The sequence below is a fragment of the Acanthaster planci genome, linkage group LG02, assembly GCF_054643075.1.
Source record: "Acanthaster planci isolate LZ-2023a linkage group LG02, COTS_SCS, whole genome shotgun sequence".
Taxonomy (NCBI): Eukaryota; Metazoa; Echinodermata; class Asteroidea; order Valvatida; family Acanthasteridae; genus Acanthaster; species Acanthaster planci.
Window position 1 is genome coordinate 34,803,348 of NC_141778.1, and position 21,702 is coordinate 34,825,049.

The window sequence follows — 21,702 nt, forward strand, 5'->3', positions numbered from 1 at the left end:
TGGAGGGCGCTATCAACAAATTATTATCATGCATCGAATTAACACGCTGATCAGTGATCGAACATCGATCCAGCATTTCACCAGTCACTAGCACTAGGCGGCACATGCATGTTGTTTTCACCGGGCCTCAAAGTTACATCCTGGAGCTGGGCCGAATTATTATACTCCTAAGATGTTTAAAAAGTGAGTAGAAGTTACCATCATTGATTTCTGAGCAATCAACTTCTAAAGCACGGATTTTGAAAAATAATTTGGCCCGGTTGTCCAGCATGTCCAGTTTGAATTTGATCAAAAGGCACGACCAAGGCCAGGCATTCTATTTCTAGGCGTATTACTATTAGTAAATGGTCCTTAGTAATAGTACTCCCAGAACTGTGGAGTTCGTCGTCCGCTGCTCTCCCACAAGAGCGCAGCGGATGACGAACCCCACAGTCTCTGAGGATATGAGCCACCGCAGGGGCTAGTTGCAGTCATCTTCATTCAAGTGGTGAGGTTGCTTCCTGCCATTTTCCAAAAGTCCCAGATGTCTGTCTCAGCCTATCCTAAAAAGTGAACTTCGTATATGGAATTCTTTCCTAAATTTGTGCAAACAAATTTACTGATCGATCGTCACTTCAGCATTTTTCTTTCTGCAGCTAGGCCTATGTGCAGATTAAAAGCTTTTGCCTTTTTCAGTGTGAATGTAGGAAAAATATTTGCAGAGCTTGGTATTTTATTGTACAGACCAAATACAAAAATTAAAATGAATGGATAAATGATCGCTGTTCACTCAAGATTGGTGTTAGACATCTGACACAGGCACTGATGACGACTTCAGTCAACTTTCACCAACTACTGAGGGCATTATCAAAAATACAGAGCCTGAAAAGGCACTGCGCACCTTATATGTTTAGATTTCCATTGCTGACGACAGGCGCGGATTCAGCGTTAATGTATTTTGGGACTTTTTTCAGAAATACACGTGGAAAGTGAAGTTCTTTCATAATACCAAGATCAATTACTCATACTAATGCTAATTATGATTTTTCTGAAAGAATAAAAATTTGTGCTGCACTGTAACTTGAAATTTAATTGAACAAAATTAAAAACTAGGAGAACAAAAAAGAGGAAGTGGTGAGAAGTCCAAGTAGGCCAATAAAAGTGTTTTTTCCTCAAACTGCACCACAAAACCAAAGTAATTAATGCAAGAAATAATTCCTCATTCAAGAGGTATTAACTGGTTGATTTTTCCAAATTAGAGCATTACTGATACCCAAAATGACGTTTGCAACGTACATGCGTGGATTATGGTGACGTAATTTTTACTACAGCCGATCCGACTTGTCGGCAGACGACGTTGTTGCTGTTGCTCCGGTGACATCAAATGTTGGGTTGCCAATGGGGGGACTAGTTTTATTGAAACTTACAAGTGCCCCCATACAGTTACTGTGAAACTGGCAAGCCTCAAATTTCCCAACGGTTCTACAGCCATGGCCATCGGTGCCCTCCCATTTGGCCGTGATGCTTCTGTGATGCTTTTCTTAAACCTGAATGAATACTGATTTTCTTGCAATGGGCCTATAAAAAAAATCGGGATGGCATCCATGCCTGTCCATAACTTTGGTACACTGATGGCATTAATGCCCTCACGTTTGGCATTACTGCCCTTTATTTCAGACAGTCCACCAATGCCAAATGGCAGTGCCCTAAAAAAAAAAAAGAAATTCGAGGCCTGAACTGGTGAGGATTTGAGACATAGGAGGGAGATTTCAGATCTTCAAAGTTGTCATTCTTTTTAATGACTGTTCTTTGTTTCCTTTATTTTTCAGATTCAGTGATAAAGAGAATATCTCTGGAACAACTCAGGTCAAGACCTCAGTCATCCGAAGTATCCGGGAAAAACTCCTCGACAAATATCCCGATATCAAAGATTATATTGATCAGATTCTACCAAAGAAAGAACCCATGAAACTAATCAAATGGTGAGCCATGCACTGATAGTTTTAAAGGACAGAGTCAAAGCAATAGGAAGAAGCTTCCCTAGAGATGACTTTGCATTTTTCATTAAAAGTTAACAAAACTTAAGAAAGAGGCATATGAATTTAACCATAACACTTTACTAGTTGGGGAAATAATTTGAAAATGTTTCCTGAAGATGTGTTGATATTCATGGGAACCTTCCCAAATTCTCTAGAAATGTTCAGGAACTTTGAACATACTTTTGTCGGCAAGAAATTTAGAAATGAAGCCCTCTGCACCAAACTCCCCAAAATTTCAAGCTTTTTAATTTACCCCATAGCCATGATCACATAGAAATTCTGGCTGTTGGTGGAGAGCCAATCTTCTTTAAACAGCGAGATGATTTCATGCCCACTCTGAAACTTCTACATAAATGTGAGTAAAAAACAGGATTTGTTTTGTACTTTTTATCTTTCTATAGACAAGAAAATTGGAGGAAGGAAAGCAGCTTGTGAAATAGCATAGTATTTTGTCAACAAGGAAGGCCATCAAAATGTCAAATGTTGGTATTTTTAGATGGGTTACTCACAGACTTAAACAGCCTTTGGTAATGCTTTAAATACAAATGCTAATCAATTAAGCGTTCTGTCTCTTGGCCATAGATCCCTTCCTACTACCACACCAGCAGGTTGATAGGGGTGCCATTCAGTTTGTTTTGAGTGGAGCTAACATCATGTGTCCTGGTCTGACATCACCAGGTGCCAATCTTGTCCAGGCTGAGAAAGAAACAGTAGTTGTATCCTTTTCAAATTTTAGTTTTATTCAATTCAAACTTAGCTTTTAAATGCACATTTCTTGCCTAAAATATAAGATTCTGGCATTTTCAAGTTGAGAGAAGTTTGTGCTTGTAGATCTTTGTCACTGTGTTTTAGGATTAGTTTTGGAGTTTGTGTTTGTGCCGACAGTGAATACACAGTTGCACAGGTTTTCCACGAAAGATAAATAGTATGTTCAGCTTATTATTATTATATTATGTCAAAATATAATCGGTCATTTTTTCACAACTGAGCCACTGCCCTAATCTTGTTGGCTAACTGAAATGTCTTTAGAGGCTGTGGGAATCTTCTTTAAAAAACCGGTTTTGGAAATGTCCTGAACAGATATTTGTGTAGGCAGTAATGGCTGAAGGAAAGGAACATGCACTGGCAGTAGGAGTCATGAAGATGTCAACAGATGATATGTGAGTATTGCTTAAGTAAAAGAAATCTGTCAGTAATTATTCTACTAATATGAATTGAAAGGGAGCCAATTGAAACTCTTTCATTACAGTCAGCATGAATAACATGACATGTTGTTGAAAAATTTGTGACTACGAGGAGGTATCAATGTCTGGTTACTGTCATTAATGCTGCAGCTTGACTCATTCAAACATTGCTCCTGACCCCTAAAATGAGAATTCACAAACTGAGATTCAATTGATGAGTTAACTTTAAACAATCTGTGTCTAGTGTCATCAGTTAAACCACTTCAGACACTGAAAGCAAACATGCTGACATTTGAATTTGAAATGATTCTAACATGCTGTCTGCTAGTGTTGAATTTTTAGTGGATCAATTCCCTTGTCTTTCCTCTCTTCCAGTAAATCAGTCAATAAAGGTGTCGGTGTTGAGAACATCCACTACTTATTAGATGGACTGTGGCATATGAAGGCAATCAAGAAATGATAGGTCTGCCCTGAACATCTTTGATTTTAAAACAATTAATCCCTCAGATTATGCTCATCACAAATATGAAAAGCAGGAGATGGTTTGTATGTACCCTTTACTTTTCTTTAACTGGAATATACATGTAACCATTTTTTACTTGCAAACAAAATGTGTGACCTCCAACCCCATCAAGCAAGTCCAAAGCCTTGTTGGAAAACCAGTTTAATATTATTTAATAAAGATCATCTATAAAAGATGTTTATCATACAAATTTCCCAAGAGAAATGTTGACTAAAACTTGCTGTACATTTTGCAGTCGCACGGTGTACACAGTCAATACGTACTGGAAAAATTCAGTTGTAAAAGTCTTTCCAGGCAAAAAGATTTATTAAAAAATCAAACTTGTCATTAACCACTTCCTGGCAGGGCAGTTATCAATGTTGATGATGCTGGAGCAGGATATTTATCATTTTTTTTGGTTTTCAAAATGCTTTTAAAAATTCCTATCTTAATTAACTGCACAAAATACCCACACGAAGAATTGTCTGGTCTCCTCTCTAGCCTGGCAGACAAAATCAATGCAGCCAGGCCTGCAGCCTTGTAAAAAAAGCCCAGATTGTGTGGTGTTATCTAACTTTCTTTTGTTCACGAACCTGCCACAGTGCGCTGCTGACCTCTTTTCAATAGGGGATTAGCGTGCAGCGGTGCTGTGTGGCTCATTGCTGCAGTGATGGAGCGCTTTTGTCCCCAGTGATAATCCGCTCGATCTAAATGCTCCAAACAGTGGTATACTTTTTCAAAACAATGCTGGATTATCTCGATTTTTGAGAGTGAAAAAATGTTTGCAATGCCCAGTAGCCTGGTCTTTTTGTTCCAAGTACAGTCTTTTGTTACAAGGCCCGTTTCCTTTGTCCGAGTTCAGAGACCCCGTCCACACATATAAAGCATAGGTGTTCAGAGCTGAAATCCCCAGCAGGAAGTGGTTAATCCCCTCAAATATGTGTTTTGTTTCAGCAGAACCTTATATCTTCAATAAAGGATAAAAATGCAACTTATTAATTTAATATGTGCTCAGTTATAGGATAGAAAGAAAATAAAAGCAGCTCATATTTTGGTTATCATCTGTGAACTGTGCATAGAAAACAAAGAAATTTTGAAATAAACACATAAACATATAAGCAGTTGTACTAAATTGACAGATTTCTTTTATTCATGTTTAGTTTTACATTTAAACAATGTCAAATTTACAAATGTAACAATTTCTGAACAAAATTTTGTGTATATAAGCCAGAGCATAAAGAAATATATACATAATGGATTACATTTTACAAGTACTCTAAAATGAGAAACTCTTGGTTTTAGCAATGTATTTCAGTCAGTATATTTAGGCAAAATATTTTAGTAATGCTCTATATAAATTCAAGTGTAAAGGTAGCATTCCAAATGCTGGGTTTGGGGATTTCATAAACAAAATATTGAGTCAATGAATTGTAGATACAAGAATTGAAGAACTTTGACCACTGGACGCCGGATGACGTATGAGCACATAATTTTCCTTATTTGTTCATCTGAGGACATGTACACTTATTTAAGAATTCTGTTCTTCATTTCCGCAGTTGACATATTAACACGTTGTACATTGTTGGATTTAAGTGCAATTGTAAGGTTGAAGAATTTGCAGGTAAAAAACCCTGTCCCTGGCAGCTTTTTGGGGAAAGAAAATCCGACGTTAACTGGTTAAGCATGAGCCACAGTCTTCAGCTAGCATGACACAAAATTCAATGGTGTACCGTTAATCCATGTTTACTGAAAGTGGATCAACCTGTGAAAGTCACTCTTTCCATGGTGTGTAAACTTCTCTAGGTGTATATAACACTTATGCAATACGATGAAATAAGAATACAAATAATACAGAAGTTGTTATGTGCTGGTATCTGCCAAGTGATGCTCATGAAGTAGTACAAAAACTAGCCTAAAAAAATCAAATCAATACAACTTTAAGTATTTTCCAATTGTTTCTTATAACTGAAATGTTCTGAAAAGCAAAAAAATCTTCCACTTCAACTATACACTTTCCTTTCCATAATATGATGTCTTAAATAACATCTTAAATATAAATGGACTCCCTACTTGTCACTGTGCAACTGATCACAAATTTTGAAAGGTTCTGTGCGCAACAGTGCCAGGACAGTCCGAGCTGACCTGAACCAGGCCCTACTAAGTACACGCGAGATATGTGGATCTGAGCTTTGTTACAAGGCTAAAAGCAACTGCTCCTTTGAATTTAGAGTCCATAGGCCAAGTTCCAAAGGATGGTTTTCCAGACCTCCCCAATGTCACTGTCTCTATCATGTATCTCTTCTTACCCCGGTGAAATGGGGAAGTGATGCTCCAAATATACCTGTATTCTGTTTCTCAGTGCCTTTTGACATTTCATTTGACACTGTAGACTGGTTGCCTGTTGATTCATTAGACTGCCCTCACTTGGAGTCCTCGGTGTTCATCTCACTAAGCTTTGCTTCCAGCAAGCAGATTTCATCCTGCAACTGCCGGATCCTAATAGCCTTCTCCAACTTTGCTTGTTTTTGTTCAAGTTCCCGTATAAGTTTGTCATCATCATCCACTGGTTCTGATGAAAGAGTTGCCAATTGACTGAAAGAGATCCTAGCAGACGGTTGTGCTTCCTGTATTAAGAAGAAATCTCCCTATAATAATATGAACGCACACACATGCGAGGCTTATAAGGCTTCATTAATGTGAACACAAGATTCTGTAACTCAAATAAGACCCAAAAAATGCATTGATGGAATTTTTTTTTGCACATGTGGAATCCGCTGTTATTATAAATATGTTAATACAATATTCTACTCCTTACCATCAGACTGTAAGGATAATGTTTAGTGCTTTCTGTGAGCTTGTGAAAAAAGGTTAAACAAGTTTTTTTCAGCTGGGACTCGAATACTGTGCCTTTTTTATATCAGCATAGAAGATCTGAATAGAATTTGCCAGCTTGGCCTACTAATTCCTAAGTTTCATTTCTGCTGCACTCTGTCTTTAGTTACAAATTATGTGAATGCATTTTTTATGAAACCAATATTTCTACAACTAAACCACAGAGAAGGAGAAAAGGAAAAATACAAAATGACACAAACTTGGGTAAAGGAAATTGCCTTAACACCCTCAAAAAATGTTCCAAATTGGAGGCGGGCAGATTTCAGGCACCTATCAGATATGATGTAATGAAACATGATTATAACACACCTCATGCTGCTTCCTTATCCTGCTTGCTAAAAACTGGTCATGTAGGGGTTGTAATAATATAGGCTAGTTCATGAAATTTGCATCAATGTGAATTGCACACATGCCAAGACACTGCATATGCATGAATTCCATTCCATGATGTTCTCATCATGAACTGCAACTCTAAACCTGAATTTAGGGAAACTAAAAGCATGAATAATTGTGGAATTGCTTGTTGAATTGCTTATAAGTTAATAGTTAAATTTAAACAATTGATGTAAAAACCATGAAAGTTTCTTGTCTTATTTTACATTGTGGACAAAAGACATAAGAACTGGTATAATCCGAAGGCCTCGGGAAATAGGACCCAATTCTGGCCACCCACATTCCTTCAGAGAGTACAGACCATGCACTAGCGACCTCATTAATTGCCAGTCTATGTGCATACAATAGATACTAATATGGGGCAACTTGAAAGGAAAATAAATATAAAACTGGTACAGTGTCAGTGTCATCCTAACAAGAAACTTCCAGCTTTCAATGCCACCCAAACGACCAATTTTTTCTAATGCCTGCACTATGCTAATCCGCCTGCACAGTGCATCACACATGTAAAAAGAAAAACCAGCAAAGATACAGGATTCCAATAGCACCATTCCACCTACAGCGCTTAACAGCATCAACGAATGATACAGGGAAGGTACATGTATCAGTTATTAAATGGGTAGATACAATGTGCTTCCAATTCAAATTGAATAAATTTGGCATGTGGTTGAACAGTGCCCTTCAAGCATGCTGGGCTGCAAACTTCTTACATAACTTCTTTTCCAAATAAAATCATGTAGGGCTTTGCAAGAGAAAATCGATATTTTGAAGGGAAAAAAACACAGATAATATGACTTTTAATGACATCCAATAAATGTTGGCCACATTATCACATCTTAACATTTCTACAAATAAAGTAAAATATGACTCGTGTTGGACTTGCCGGGGTAAGGATTTGTTACAATGGGGATCCGAATGGTTGTGCACTCTCTAAAGGTAATGTGATAGTTATTTGTGATGACACATGCTACAGGAACACAGACCAATGATGAGATTTGTAATGAACATACAATCAGGTACATACTGACATAACTGCGCGTGCACAACTACTGGAAGTTGTTTTGGCGATCAAAAGTTACAATCCTGCTCTGGTGATTTGTTACCAATTCACTTATTTTCCGATGACTTTTGGGCATTGTTTTTCGAGCCACCCATTTATTTCTTTTTTCTTTAATATGAAGCGCACAAGTTTAGCATCTTTGCCATAGAATAGGGGGCATGCTTGCCCAAAACTTGCCACACTTGACACTTATCCACGTGTGTATCCACCGTTCGCAGTTACGGTTGGAAACTAGCCCCACCTGAACAAGTAGGTGCTAGTCACAGTGTTTCAATCTGTCATGAGACTTAAACTACTATGCAAATTACCTAAGAATAATTTAGCCCCCACCGGCACAAGTAGGTGCTAGTTACAGAGTTTCAATCTGCCACGTGACTTAAACTACTATGCAGACACCTAAGAGTAAACTTGAAGAGAAAACGCCGTGTTTTTCCACCATTTGCACATACGGTTGGAATAAGCCCCACCAGAATAAGAGCGTGCTTGGCGTGTATTCCTTAACATTAAACAAGAATGATTAACATGCTCAAAACTTAAAACCTTGAAAACTAATTAAGTTGTTCCTTTAGTATGAAAAGAGGCCCTGCCCATCGCCCCCAGCGAATATCTGCCAAACACGCGACACGCACCCCACTGGGACGACTGGCAGCGACCACCACCCACCCGCCTGAGAAAACACTTAACAATTGAGCCTGCGGTAGTAACTTATCCTTTTAATACCCAAATGCTGCTGCAATGCAGTCTTGGAGATTAGCCCAAAAATGGGCATTACCGGTGTCCGAAAGATGAACCCCATCGTAACGGAAAAGGGAAAAATCTGACCACTGAAATTGTGGGTGGTGGAGAACCGATGCATTCATTCCGCGCACCATTTTTTTCTCTATTTTAGATAGTTGAGTTGCCCCAAAATAACAAGCATGGGGCAGTATGTCCGACCAGACTAAGTGGGCTTCAGGATACATCATGCAGCATTCTTGCATAAATAAGGCAATGCGCTGGTGTATTGAGAAAAAAATTGGTACCGACCAAGTCATTGGTTCCAATGTGTACTATTAACATGGCCGGGCAATGCCAGTGGCCCTGTAACTCCAAAAGTAATTTTGTTACATCACCATAACAGGCTCCCCATGACCATTCCAGTGCACTTGCACCCTACTCCCTCGACTGGTTGCTGCCCAACGAACAATGGAGTCGCTAATGATCCAAACATCCCCTAGTGTAAACAAGGGGAGTAAAACAGAATGGTGGGAGCTGGTCTTGTCATGTCTAGAGCAGTTGCATTGGGCAAAAGGCCATTGTTATTGGCCTGAGCAACCTTGAGAGGGTTGGCTTTCTGCACGCACTACTTCCCCGATCCGATAACTGCAAACACCGGGTTAGAATAAGGGAGGGAAGCATGCGTCCTAGTCGGGATGACTAAATTGCAAGCAATCAAAACATTGGCCCCAACACTACATGGAAAAGTACTGACATAACTACATGTACTTGGGTTAAGCCCAGTACTTGTGCCCAAATGGGCACAAGTGGTGGGCCCGTGTATTCCACCCTTGGATCGAACAGGGCATCGCTGGCTGCTATAAAATGTGAAACTACTCTATTGAGAAGAAACCCAGCCTTGCAGGTGACCTGATGACAAGGCAATCAGTCCCGGACGTCTCCAGCGAAAATTGGCCCCACAAACCTCCACAACTGGCAAGGGCGAAGGAATATATTGCGTAAATATCCACTTTAAAGTCCAAAACAACCAAACCAATCAGACAATATTTGGTCTTGAAAGTGAGTTCTCATCTGGAGCGAGTTAAATGTTCATGTGACGGCTTCGAAAAACTGAATCAATGTGGCTTTTTGGCGCAAACCAGGCCGCGCATATAGGTATTGTATTCCAGGTATTGTGTACCTGTATATCATCCATCTTCCTAAGAGAGGTTACCCTCATTAGCTAAGTCCGATTCCCCTCTTTCCTCTATGGTCATTCAGGGTTATTGGCGCAACTGGAGGAGATTTATTACTCCTGTCAAAATTCCAAACCCCTAGGGTGATCAGCGATGGACAGTACAAATATCGCGACCTTCCCTCCCCCCCCCAAAAAAAAATGTGTCTGTGGAGAATAATGAATTTTATCTTGCAGAGATAAAATAGATTAAATTGTAAGTTGCCCCATATTTGTTCTTCAACACAGGCTCCTTTAAGATGGGCCTTCCATTGGTCTTTTACTAACCTTGCTGGCAGTTTGACCAAATGCCGAGGTGGACTTTTCCCCATAGTCAAATCCAGTGCTACCTGTTGCCCCAAAGCCTGTCTTCTGACCAAACAAACCTCCACTTTGATGTGTCTGCTGTCCACTAAACAGACCACCACTGGACGTACTGAACCCAGCTGCAAAACCTTATTGAGAATACAAAGTATAGCAATGATTACAGAGACAAAACTCAAGCTTTTTGACCTTAAAAAATTAACAGCTTTTTCAAATGTACATCTAAAAGTTTACAAAAGTTATTTTTTTTTTACTGTTTCATAACAAAAAGGCAAACTGTCACGTTTGTACCAAGACTTCTTCTAAAACTTTGATGGCTATGTAGACTATGGCTCCATGGAAATCAAACATTCCCTACAACGCCGGTATCTTTTTTATCAGCAAACACTGCATAGGGTATTTACGACATAAATATCAGTCAAAATATACTACACGCCGTATGATACTTGGATGGGTTACTGTTTTGCTGAGTATGTCTTTATTACCACAGGCAAATTTGAATGCTTGCGGCACTGACATTGAACACTGACTTTAAAAAAAACACTTGCATTGCATTCCTGTGCCAAACGTTGGATTGTTCTGACCAAAGGTAAATCCACCACCTGATGAAGTCGTTGACTGACCAAACAATCCTCCAGCCTTATTGTCCACTTGGGTCAGTCCTTGACCGAGCAGAGTTGAGCAAGTTGACCCTTTCCGATTGGCAATATAGTCCTCGGCACGTAACTCCTTAAAAATTTAAAACAGAAATATTACTGGTGAAAATAGGAAAATAAAATTTTTAAGCAGTACTTAAAGTTTACAAAGTTGAAGTTAAATGTTACCCACCTCAAAACTTTTGTTTACATATTCCTTCATTGCCGTGATGACCTGATGTTTTGTATTGATGTTTGTTGACATTCCGCTTTTAACCATTGTATCCGTGCTAGTAACAGGCTGAAAGAGAAAAAAAGACACATTTTCCATGGACAACTTTTGTCTTCCTATTCCTTCATCACCGTGATGACCTGATGTCTTGTATTGATGTTTGTTGACACTCTGCTTTTAACCACTTGCTGCCGGGGGCTCCGGTAGCAGAGCCATAGGCCTTATATTCGTGACCGGGGTCTCCGAACTCGGACAAAGGGAACAGGGCCCTGTAACAAAAGACTGTACTCTGAACAAAAGACCAGGCTGCTGGGCATTATCAAAACTTTTTCACTCTCAAAAGTGCAGATAATCCAGCCTTGTTTTGAAATAGTATACTACAGTTTGGGGTGTTTAGAGCGAGCGGATTACCACCAGGGACAAAAGCGCTCCACCACTGCAGCGATGAGACACACAGCACCACTGCACACTAATGTGAGTTTTTAATAATTAAAAGCAGAACACAAGATTAAATGACTTATTTAAACGTACATGTACATTTTATGAGATTATATTCAACTCTTACATGTATGACTGCAGTGGAAATACAGTTCTTTCGAAATCTGCCATAATATCACTTACCAAAGTTACCATTAAAAAAGACTTAAAAATGGCAATACTTGCATTGAATTTGACAGTGGTGCCATTTTGAGCTGTGCCACCAAATAATCCTCCTGTCCAAGCCCCAAACAGGCCACTTGATGTCCCTGCTGCGGCTGTTTGGCCAAAAGGTGTTGTTGATGTCAATGTTTGACCAAACAGACCAGTGGAGGCAGTCACTCCAAAAGCTCCAGGCAGAAACGAAGAGAAAAATATCGTGTGTTTTTAGAAGTAATTAGTCTGTCAAAAACTATTGATTCCAAGACAGGAGCCCACCCCTAGTTTATACTTAATGCAGGATGTTTAGTCCTACATGTTATTGGTAATCTATTCTCTTAATCCAATCAAGACCAAATGATATAAAAAGGTTTTTTATTAATTAATTAATCAATTAATTATTTTTAAACAATGAAGGCCTTAGTGCTGGGCACGGGCATCAATGCCTGTTACTTTATTCATAATAACCTTAAAATATGCTTTTAGAATACAATTTTGTGACACAGTAAGAGAATTACTCTATTATTTCCAGTTTTATTTTTCCCTACAAATGTTTGCTTTTGTAAATAGTAGTAAAATACTTTAATCAAGGAAATATATACAAGTATCTAAATGGCACAATCATAATGGACACTGATCTATCTAATATATGGGATGATGGCACCAACACTGGTATTTGCGAAGATAATTTATGCTGAACTTAAGGAAACTTTAGTACATGTCATGAGCACCACAGGAAGTAGAATGTCAACTTTCAATACATGTACAGCCTACAGGCAATTTCATAAACCCTCTTAAACTGTGTATAATTTGGTATGCTAGAGCTGATGTCTAAGCACTTTAAAACACTGATATTGCTAAGATTGGCTGAACCCAATCTATCATTCTATCAAAACTGATTAAAGTGAAGAAAACAATTTTACTGAGTAGAAAACATTGCTTAGCAGCTTTATTTACTTCATGTACCTCAAAATCAGTGCCGACAAATAAACATTCGATAACATTATTGTACAAAACCTCTAGTGCTTACTGTTAGGTGCATGGTGCACAATCGTTTTATTGCAGTTATAATAAAAAAAAAACCAACTATAACCAATGATGACTTACGTGTTGTTCCTGTGGCAAATACAGACTTGTTCATATCAAAAGTGAAGTTTGGCACACTTGTTGATTGTCCAGACAGTCCCTCACTCTTGTCATTTATACTTCAAGTTGTGCGAACCTCTTCCTCTGCGAATGGCTTTTCGATATTTTCATTCCATCAATCTCTTTATAGGAATATTCCTGAAAGAATAATGCCAAAATACTTCCAAGGACTGTGACATGTGATGAACAGAACAATACGCTGTTCACTTTTCCATTACCTGATAGATAAAATGAAGTGCATTTCAAATTGTAGAATAGGCCATTTAAAGCCCAACTAGTATGATGTTGAACAATTAGAAATTTAGTAATTATACAAAGATTAGATGTGAGTAAAGACAGGAATAAATAAAAATATCTTGTTGAGCTTCTGAAGACTGTCGTCCAACTATTGTCAAAACCATGTACGTTATGTCCTTCTTTTGCATATCGTGCAATATATGAATCATGCATGATGTCATGGCATGCAGTTGTTCGGCAGTGTGTGTATGCGTGTATGTGTTGCATGGGTGCATGTACAATTCTTCCATGTAGATGCACACTCAGTATTCAAATTTCTGAAGTTCGCTAATAAGAGGTTGAAGATAACGGTACTAGATCCGATTCAAGTTTGTTTGCAGTGGACGAGACACCCGAGGCCCGGTGGAGCTTGAGGTTCAGGATTCAACACACCGATAATCAACACAGATGTGGCGGATGGTGCGGGTCCCTGATTCAAAAGCTCCATCCAGGCCATCCAGGCCTATCCATGCCTATCCAGGCCACACTCATGGGTTGGACTCTGTGTTGGACTCACACTGAGTCACACATTTAGTAAGATATTCATTCATTTTATTCCACAGTGTTCACAAATAAATACATGTACATAATATCTACAAAAAATGGTTTGACAAGAGAGTGAAGACTGAGGGGGGCCCAAAAGAAGCTAAGCTTGTGAATATGGGTTCCTTGTACATACATATAATGAGCGTTTTCAGCCAAAATGCAACATGCATGTAATCATTATAATCATCAACAATTAAAGTAATTATGGTTCAAAACAAATTATGGACTTATAAAGACGTTACCTTATAGAACATATATTACACAATACAGACGAGGACAAACAATTGATAAAATAAAAAGTGTGTCCAATTAAGGTACAAACAGTTACTAACCTGTTAATTTAATCTACTGATCACTATCCAACTTGCTAGTCTTGTTTGTGTACTAAAAGAAATATTCATAACCCACCAGAGCTGTTGCAATGCGGTGGGGAATCCCCTAAAGCTAGACTGGTTCCCAATCCCTACATTATCCTTCTGACATGACAGATGCAGTTAATATAAGTTGAACAGGGTCCAGCGGAAGCATTGTTGATTTGGGTCCCTGGGAGGTTCAGTTGCCTTTAACCCCAAGTAGTAACTTGTAATAAACATACTTTCCCATTCGGTGGTACACATTCCAACTTGAAATAAGATATCTTCCACAACTGCTTCAGATATAATAATAATAATATGAATTATTTAAAAATGCTTTCCATGTCCTGTACACTACATACCATTAAAAAGATTAAAAATAAGGACAATTAACTACAATACCATAAACAAGCTAAAAGCTGATACATAAGAAATACAAAACTTTCAAATTACACAATTACAACCAAATAAAATAAAATATAGATAAGTTCATATACAATTTGGTACCGGAAGGAACTTCAGTTATAAAGTTTTAACCCTTAATATTTTGGATGGACGTTTTCCAGTGAGGGGCAATCCTTCCCCCCCCCTTGAGATCCAGATCCAATTTTGATACCATCTGCATTTCAATTAGCCAACCATCTAGAACTGCAGATATGACCACAAACTAAGTGTGCCCCTCATATAATTCTTTCATATTTCACCAAGGAAGTTTCTTTGGTAAAATGTGGCTTTTCTGTGGAGATAGGGTACCCACATCTACACTGTCAAGCTGTCTGTAAAGCCCCCATGCATGACGCCTTTGAGCAAAGGTTTTATGAAACTCATTTAATTTAATCCAAATATGTTGTCACTTGAAAAGTGAGGGAATGGTTATGTTGGTAATACCCCCAGGTCCATATCCCCCCCAGAATTTGAATTTCTGTCCATGCATCTGCTAAATATCCCCCAGTTTGTCAAAAAAATTTATGGCTTAAGAAAGTAATTATCAGAGCAGCACTGACATTTATTGTATAATACTGCAAAAGCACAGGACAAATCTGCCGATTACACGTCTTTCTTAATTTTTATTTTGATACAGTTGCACATACAATTATTTAACAAAGCATTTCACCAAATCTTACCATCCCTAAAAGCTATGATATCAAGAGCAGATCCGTAAAAGACAAATCAAACTCACTGCTCTATGCGTTCTTGTAGCTTGGGAAAATGTGAAAGTCATTGTACATGTATATCAAAAAGTAGGAACTTTACACAATTATGAGTCATTATGAATTGTGAGTCAATTTGACTGATTTCATATTATTCACTCCCTAGGTTTAAATTCTCTCATCTATTTCCTCTCTAAAGCACACGGAACCTCACTGACTGACATTCAAGTACACTACAGTGCGTCTCTATATTCACTTACCAATTACTCACACACTTACTGCATCTGCTGCTCTACCTCTACCCACCCCTTTTTATCAAGACCAATTCCTTGTATATCCTTCATTATTTTATAAACGAATCTTTCAAAACAGTATTTGCATACTTTATTAGATTTAATTTATATAACAAGTTTTGCCCTTACCCTTACCTTTGCCCTTATATATTAATAAACACTGTATGCTCAGTGCTTCTCCGAGAGCTTGCGAAAAAAGTCAGAAGCTTACTCGGGTGGGACTCGAACCCACGACCTCCTGCTTACCCGCCTGATCTTTCGGTACGTTTCTACCCCTCGAATCCTAGAAATTGTCAACACTGAATAAAATGGTGATTACATGCTGTCAACACTGTCATTTGTCCTTCCTCCCAGCTCCTGGCTCCTGACAATGTCAGGGATGCTGTCCTCTCACATCGGCTCCTCAGCTGTCTCTTCATCTTCAAGAAGTCCAGCTTCAGATCCTGTACTGAGAAACACTAAAACACTTCTCAATGCAGGCAAGCTTGGGCCTCATTATTTTCGGTCAACTCAAGATTTTACAATCTTGTCCTTTACCTTCATTGTCTAGTGAACTGGTCAACTCCGCATCCGAGATGAACTCCAACTGCCAAAAGTTGCTTCCAAGCTGTGCATTGAAAGAAATGAATGTGAAATAAAATGAGGAGAAAAATTCAGCGTTACTTTTCTCTGAAGACGTTTTAACAGTTACTCAGACTGTCTGTATTGGAATTCCAAAGTTTAATTCCGTATTGGACTTGGCCACGGTTGTCATCATTTGCTTTTCATCATTTGCGTCCACTAGACAAGCAGAAGCAATCCTTATTTTCAGACATTTGTCGGTGCTCTTCAATAACAGACTAACCTCAAGAAACGTATGCGTGGGATGCTCAGCATGAGGGGTCGGCAGCCGTCTGTCGGACTTCCTCTGTGGCATCCCTGTTTCCGGTACCTGGGCTTCAGCAGCATCCTTAAACAAAGAAACAAGGAAAAGGTCAGTTTACTGAGCCCATAATAAAGCTTGGAGTTGCTGGATGGCCGTCGTTGACTCTCCTGAGCCGACGCCCTTAGAGATGGATTTTTTCTTTAGTTCCACCAGGGTGTCCAGCCACCCTCCTCACCAGCCTCCCGAGGGAATCTGGTGGGGGCGCCAGTTTAGTCGCCGACGACCCGACCCTGAAACAGGTTGTACCGGACTACAGGTTACCAGTAGCAAGTCTCCTGACTTGACCTGACAGGGATTTTTTAATACTTCTCAGTCTAAGCCTAACCTACCAGGATGGATTCAACTTGAAATCCAGTTGTGCCACACAAAAATTGAAAAACAAAACAGATTGAAGTATAGTCTAAGCCTAGCTGACTACAGTGCCTAGCTACCTCTCCTACAAGTAAATTTAGCTGCAACTGCATGATCACCCTTTCCTTGTGTGCAGTCCTCTGTCCCTCAGTGTTACAGGCCGCATCATTGAAGCACTTGATGGATCCATCTCAAAGCGCGATATGCAACTGAAGAGTGAGAGTATTTTTCTCACGCAAATCCACAAAGGCTATACGGAATGCCGGGGAATGGAAGTAGACTTCTCACTAAATAGTTCTGCGATAATATTTCAGAAATGAATTTTGATTAGTCCCAGTGGCTACAAGCTCCTGCTCCTGAGACGATGGGGTTTTCACTTTTTGCCAATCTCTGCGATTGGACTTACAACGAATAGATGAACATTTATATCGCACACATTCCTTTCCCTTTTCCAATCTCTACTGATTGGTTTCACAGTCCTTTAACCAAAAACTATCATGGGAACAACAGCTTCAAGAGGACTTTTGAAAGATAAACATTTCAAAATATGTTGCTTTTGCCTGTCGTTACCGACTGGACTTACGTATTTCAGAAGTCATGCTTGACACTGCAACCTGGGATGTCTTGTACATTACAAGACATTACTGGTTAGATTAGAAACTCATTTGTTGAAAATATTCATTTACTGAAAAGGAACACTCTGAAGATTAAGAAGAGGAAGGCCGACAATACCTCTGCCTGGTCCTGAAACAAGTTTACAACCTCTTCACAGGACCACAGTAGTCCACAGCAAGGGCGGGGCTAAACGGGCCTAACGAGGCCCAGGTGGGAAAGAGACTTCCTTGCCCTAGGAATACAACACAACGCTCCGAAATCTTTTTATTTTTCATTCTTCCTGAAATTTCTTGCTTCATTTAAGGGGTGTGGGTTCGGTTGCTGTCACTTCCTTTCAGCAAGAAGAATCTACAAGTAAAGACAAAAAGATGCTTATCAGTGTTTATAAGAAGAAACCTTCTTTGCAAGGAGATTAGTAAATGTGCAGCAAGCCAAACCTCCAAAACACAAAAAAAAGTCAAGGCCAACAAGAAACCTGTTAACCTAACGTCACAATGACACATAGCCAATCTACCAACCACAGTCTTGATTAGAGACCTGGCATCTGGGGTTCATCCGTGCAGTAACTCCTGGGCTGGGCGATGCACTTTGCTGTGAATTGCAAATATGAAAGAACACAGAAGTGAAATCCGATATTCGATCTGGAGAAATGGCATCGGAATGAGGGGCCAGTTGTGAGACCATCGGGCATCGGCCATTAATAGGCTGATCCCTTAAGTCCTAACCCATCACAGGAACTGATAAAAGTGGGGGGAGGGGATGCCCTAGTCCAAAATGCGGAGGGGACACTGTCCCGCCTCTGCCCCATTCCATTGCCAGTGCTCTGTGGGTAAACTCATCTTTTGCCAAATTACCAAGATTATACAGATGCACGTTCAAACTCTGTGCACATTGAATCAAGGCGGATTGTTTTTCGAGGCAGTGTTATTGAAAGCCCAAGAAAATACCACAAAAGACTTTGCCACTTGAAAGTGGGACATGCACAACTAATCTGAAGGTCTTCCGTCCTATTTCCTTGAAGGTATTCCTCATCCATGCCGAATCTTTGTCCTAGCTTTCTCCATATCGACTCACCTCGAAAAGTAGAAACGGCTCGCTCAGCAAGCAGGGTCATCGGTCATCTGTCGTTCCTCCTCCCCGCTTCCGGATCCTGTAAGGCTGGCAAGGATGCCTTCCCCTTCATCGTCAACCGTGTGGATTCCAGCCTCGTGAAGTCCCACCACAGAACTTGTCCCAAACTCTGCAAAAGTGAAACTTCTCCACCCAGACTGGATGGGCTTCATTTAATATGCCAATTCACTTCAAAGTCTTTCTTCTCATCACCTCACTCCATCCTCAAAGTACTGCTGTCTCTTTAGTAGAAATATTTGACAGTATGTGTGCATCCTACAAAATGATCTTTTTAACAGCCCTACCCTCTCTCTTTTCAGAACCTATCCCTGGCGTCTGTCTGTCATGCGCTCACTAAGCTGCTTCGCTTGCTCGGGTGCCATATTTTTAGCTTTGCAAGTTGACTGCACCGCTTGCAGGCTTCAACATTCTCATCACTTGCTTTCCAATTTGTACTCGCACTATCCCACAGTCCAAATTTTCTGTTTGAAACATTACTGCTTTATATATCGGTCAGTTTAATTTTTAGCTTCATTTGATTTTACCGACTCAACTTTTAACATTCAAGTGTTTTCATATTCCTATTATTTATTTTTGCTTTGCAGCTTATTCACAAGACGGTTTATTTCTGATGAAGAAACAGATAACAGATTTATTATTTTGGAATAATCAACCGAACAGTCAAGTAAATTAATAACACCCAGCGCTGAATCTTAGCCACTTTCCTTTTTTTTCCCCGACCGACAAATGACTGGTCGACCAACAGACCAACCAATGACCTGAACCAACTTATTTACTTAATTACATACACATACTTAAAAACTACTGCTTACACTTTTATACTGTTACAGCTTACCACTACTTACTTGATTACTGTCACTTCATTTTAGTTACATACATGTACACGGATTACTTTTACTTACTGACTGACCGATCAACACACCACAACCTTATTTACCTGGTACATTTTAACTATTATTTCACTAACTTTACATCACTGCGGTACATCCGAACTTACGATTACTGACTGACCACCAACCTGAACTCCTGACAGCTGACCTGTTCACTTAGTCTGCATATACATTTACGTTATTTTACCTACTTAGCCACACACTTACTCGTACTTGTCCACCAACCGACTGACTGACAAATTGATGACTGTGCATTTACTTCCATCCTTATTCTCAACGACACCAGTATATCTAGTTTCTTATACTAGCTTACGTCTACTCCCGTACAAGCAACTGACCAACCACATGACCAACTCGGTTACCATCAGCAACTTGCTTAAGCACCTTTTTACCTGTCTCTAATCACCAAACCTTCTGACTGAAAAAACAAATAGCATACTTCTTGACTCGATGCAATTCTCGGTCAAACCATCGCCTAATTACTTGAACTATTTAATCAATTAACTACAGACGGGTGTGTCGCGGCCTGTGCACTGACATCGTCGTTTAATTTTTATGATCTAATTTTTAAGATACTTCTTGGTGAATTGGTTAAAGCTTGTTTCCGAGATCTGATTTATGAGTGGTTTTACTTGACTTGGTATAAATAACCTCTCTGAAGCACACACAAACGCACACTGACTCACATTCAAGCACGCTGCCAACTGCTTCGCAACGCTATATTCACCTACTGCAACTGCTGCTCTGCCTTTACCCACCTGATCTTTAGGTACGTTTCTACCCCTCGAATCCTAGAAATTGTCAACACTGAATAAAATGGTGATTACATGCTGTCAACACTGTCATTTGTCCTTCCTCCCAGCTCCTGGCTCCTGACAATGTCAGGGATGCTGTCCTCTCACATCGGCTCCTCAGCTGTCTCTTCATCTTCAAGAAGTCCAGCTTCAGATCCTGTACTGAGAAACACTGAAACACTTCTCAATGCAGGCAAGCTTGGGCCTCATTATTTTCGGTCAACTCAAGATTTTACAATCTTGTCCTTTACCTTCATTGTCTAGTGAACTGGTCAACTCCGCATCCGAGATGAACTCCAACTGCCAAAAGTTGCTTCCAAGCTGTGCATTGAAAGAAATGAATGTGAAATAAAATGAGGAGAAAAATTCAGCGTTACTTTTCTCTGAAGACGTTTTAACAGTTACTCAGACTGTCTGTATTGGAATTCCAAAGTTTAATTCCGTATTGGACTTGGCCACGGTTGTCATCATTTGCTTTTCATCATTTGCGTCCACTAGACAAGCAGAAGCAATCCTTATTTTCAGACATTTGTCGGTGCTCTTCAATAACAGACTAACCTCAAGAAACGTATGCGTGGGATGCTCAGCATGAGGGGTCGGCAGCCGTCTGTCGGACTTCCTCTGTGGCATCCCTGTTTCCGGTACCTGGGCTTCAGCAGCATCCTTAAACAAAGAAACAAGGAAAAGGTCAGTTTACTGAGCCCATAATAAAGCTTGGAGTTGCTGGATGGCCGTCGTTGACTCTCCTGAGCCGACGCCCTTAGAGATGGATTTTTTCTTTAGTTCCACCAGGGTGTCCAGCCACCCTCCTCACCAGCCTCCCGAGGGAATCTGGTGGGGGCGCCAGTTTAGTCGCCGACGACCCGACCCTGAAACAGGTTGTACCGGACTACAGGTTACCAGTAGCAAGTCTCCTGACTTGACCTGACAGGGATTTTTTAATACTTCTCAGTCTAAGCCTAACCTACCAGGATGGATTCAACTTGAAATCCAGTTGTGCCACACAAAAATTGAAAAACAAAACAGACTGAAGTATAGTCTAAGCCTAGCTGACTACAGTGCCTAGCCTAGCTACCTCTCCTACAAGTAAATTTAGCTGCAACTGCATGATCACCCTTTCCTTGTGTGCAGTCCTCTGTCCCTCAGTGTTACAGGCCGCATCATTGAAGCACTTGATGGATCCATCTCAAAGCGCGATATGCAACTGAAGAGTGAGAGTATTTTTCTCACGCAAATCCACAAAGGTTATAAGGAATGCCGGGGAATGGAAGTAGACTTCTCACTAAATAGTTCTGCGATAATATTTCAGAAATGAATTTTGATTAGTCCCAGTGGCTACAAGCTCCTGCTCCTGAGACGATGGGGTTTTCACTTTTTGCCAATCTCTGCGATTGGACTTACAACGAATAGATGAACATTTATATC

The 21,702-nt window shown here is 39.8% G+C and overlaps 2 protein-coding genes and 1 long non-coding RNA gene across 6 annotated transcripts; 1 reads left to right on the plus strand and 2 right to left on the minus strand.

The window, feature by feature from the left end:
* Positions 1 to 38: 38 nt before the first annotated feature.
* Positions 39 to 4,822, plus strand: mcts1 (MCTS1 re-initiation and release factor). Its single transcript, XM_022243277.2, has 6 exons — positions 39 to 183; positions 1,809 to 1,961; positions 2,279 to 2,373; positions 2,601 to 2,734; positions 3,111 to 3,178; positions 3,578 to 4,822. Exons 1-6 carry the CDS (start codon positions 173 to 175, stop codon positions 3,660 to 3,662), a joined length of 546 nt encoding a protein of 181 aa, XP_022098969.1. The 5' UTR covers positions 39 to 172; the 3' UTR covers positions 3,663 to 4,822.
* A 104-nt stretch (positions 4,823 to 4,926) lies between these two features.
* LOC147800183 (nuclear pore complex protein Nup98-Nup96-like) lies at positions 4,927 to 14,256 on the minus strand. Of its 2 annotated transcripts, none has more exons than XM_087133273.1 (7): positions 14,107 to 14,256; positions 12,914 to 13,090; positions 11,834 to 11,997; positions 11,132 to 11,239; positions 10,852 to 11,032; positions 10,268 to 10,434; positions 4,927 to 6,328 (listed from the first exon to the last, which is right to left on the minus strand). In XM_087133273.1, the coding sequence occupies exons 2-7, from the start codon at positions 12,945 to 12,947 to the stop codon at positions 6,125 to 6,127; spliced, it is 858 nt and encodes a 285-aa protein (XP_086989399.1). In that variant the 5' UTR covers positions 12,948 to 13,090; positions 14,107 to 14,256; the 3' UTR covers positions 4,927 to 6,124. The 2 variants fall into 2 exon arrangements, with proteins under 2 accessions (XP_086989399.1, XP_086989400.1); XM_087133274.1 differs by having other exon boundaries at positions 10,906 to 11,032; positions 14,107 to 14,255.
* Positions 14,257 to 15,798: 1,542 nt separating this feature from the next.
* On the minus strand, positions 15,799 to 20,100 carry LOC147800184 (uncharacterized). 3 transcript variants are annotated; one of them, XR_015424399.1, is made up of 6 exons: positions 18,537 to 20,100; positions 17,981 to 18,053; positions 17,580 to 17,810; positions 16,967 to 17,144; positions 16,416 to 16,520; positions 15,799 to 16,178 (listed from the first exon to the last, which is right to left on the minus strand). It is a non-coding gene; the product is annotated as an uncharacterized LOC147800184 (long non-coding RNA). The 3 variants fall into 3 exon arrangements; XR_015424401.1 differs by having other exon boundaries at positions 15,799 to 16,014; positions 16,109 to 16,178; positions 16,967 to 17,810; XR_015424400.1 differs by having other exon boundaries at positions 16,967 to 17,810; positions 18,000 to 18,053.
* Positions 20,101 to 21,702: the final 1,602 nt, after the last annotated feature.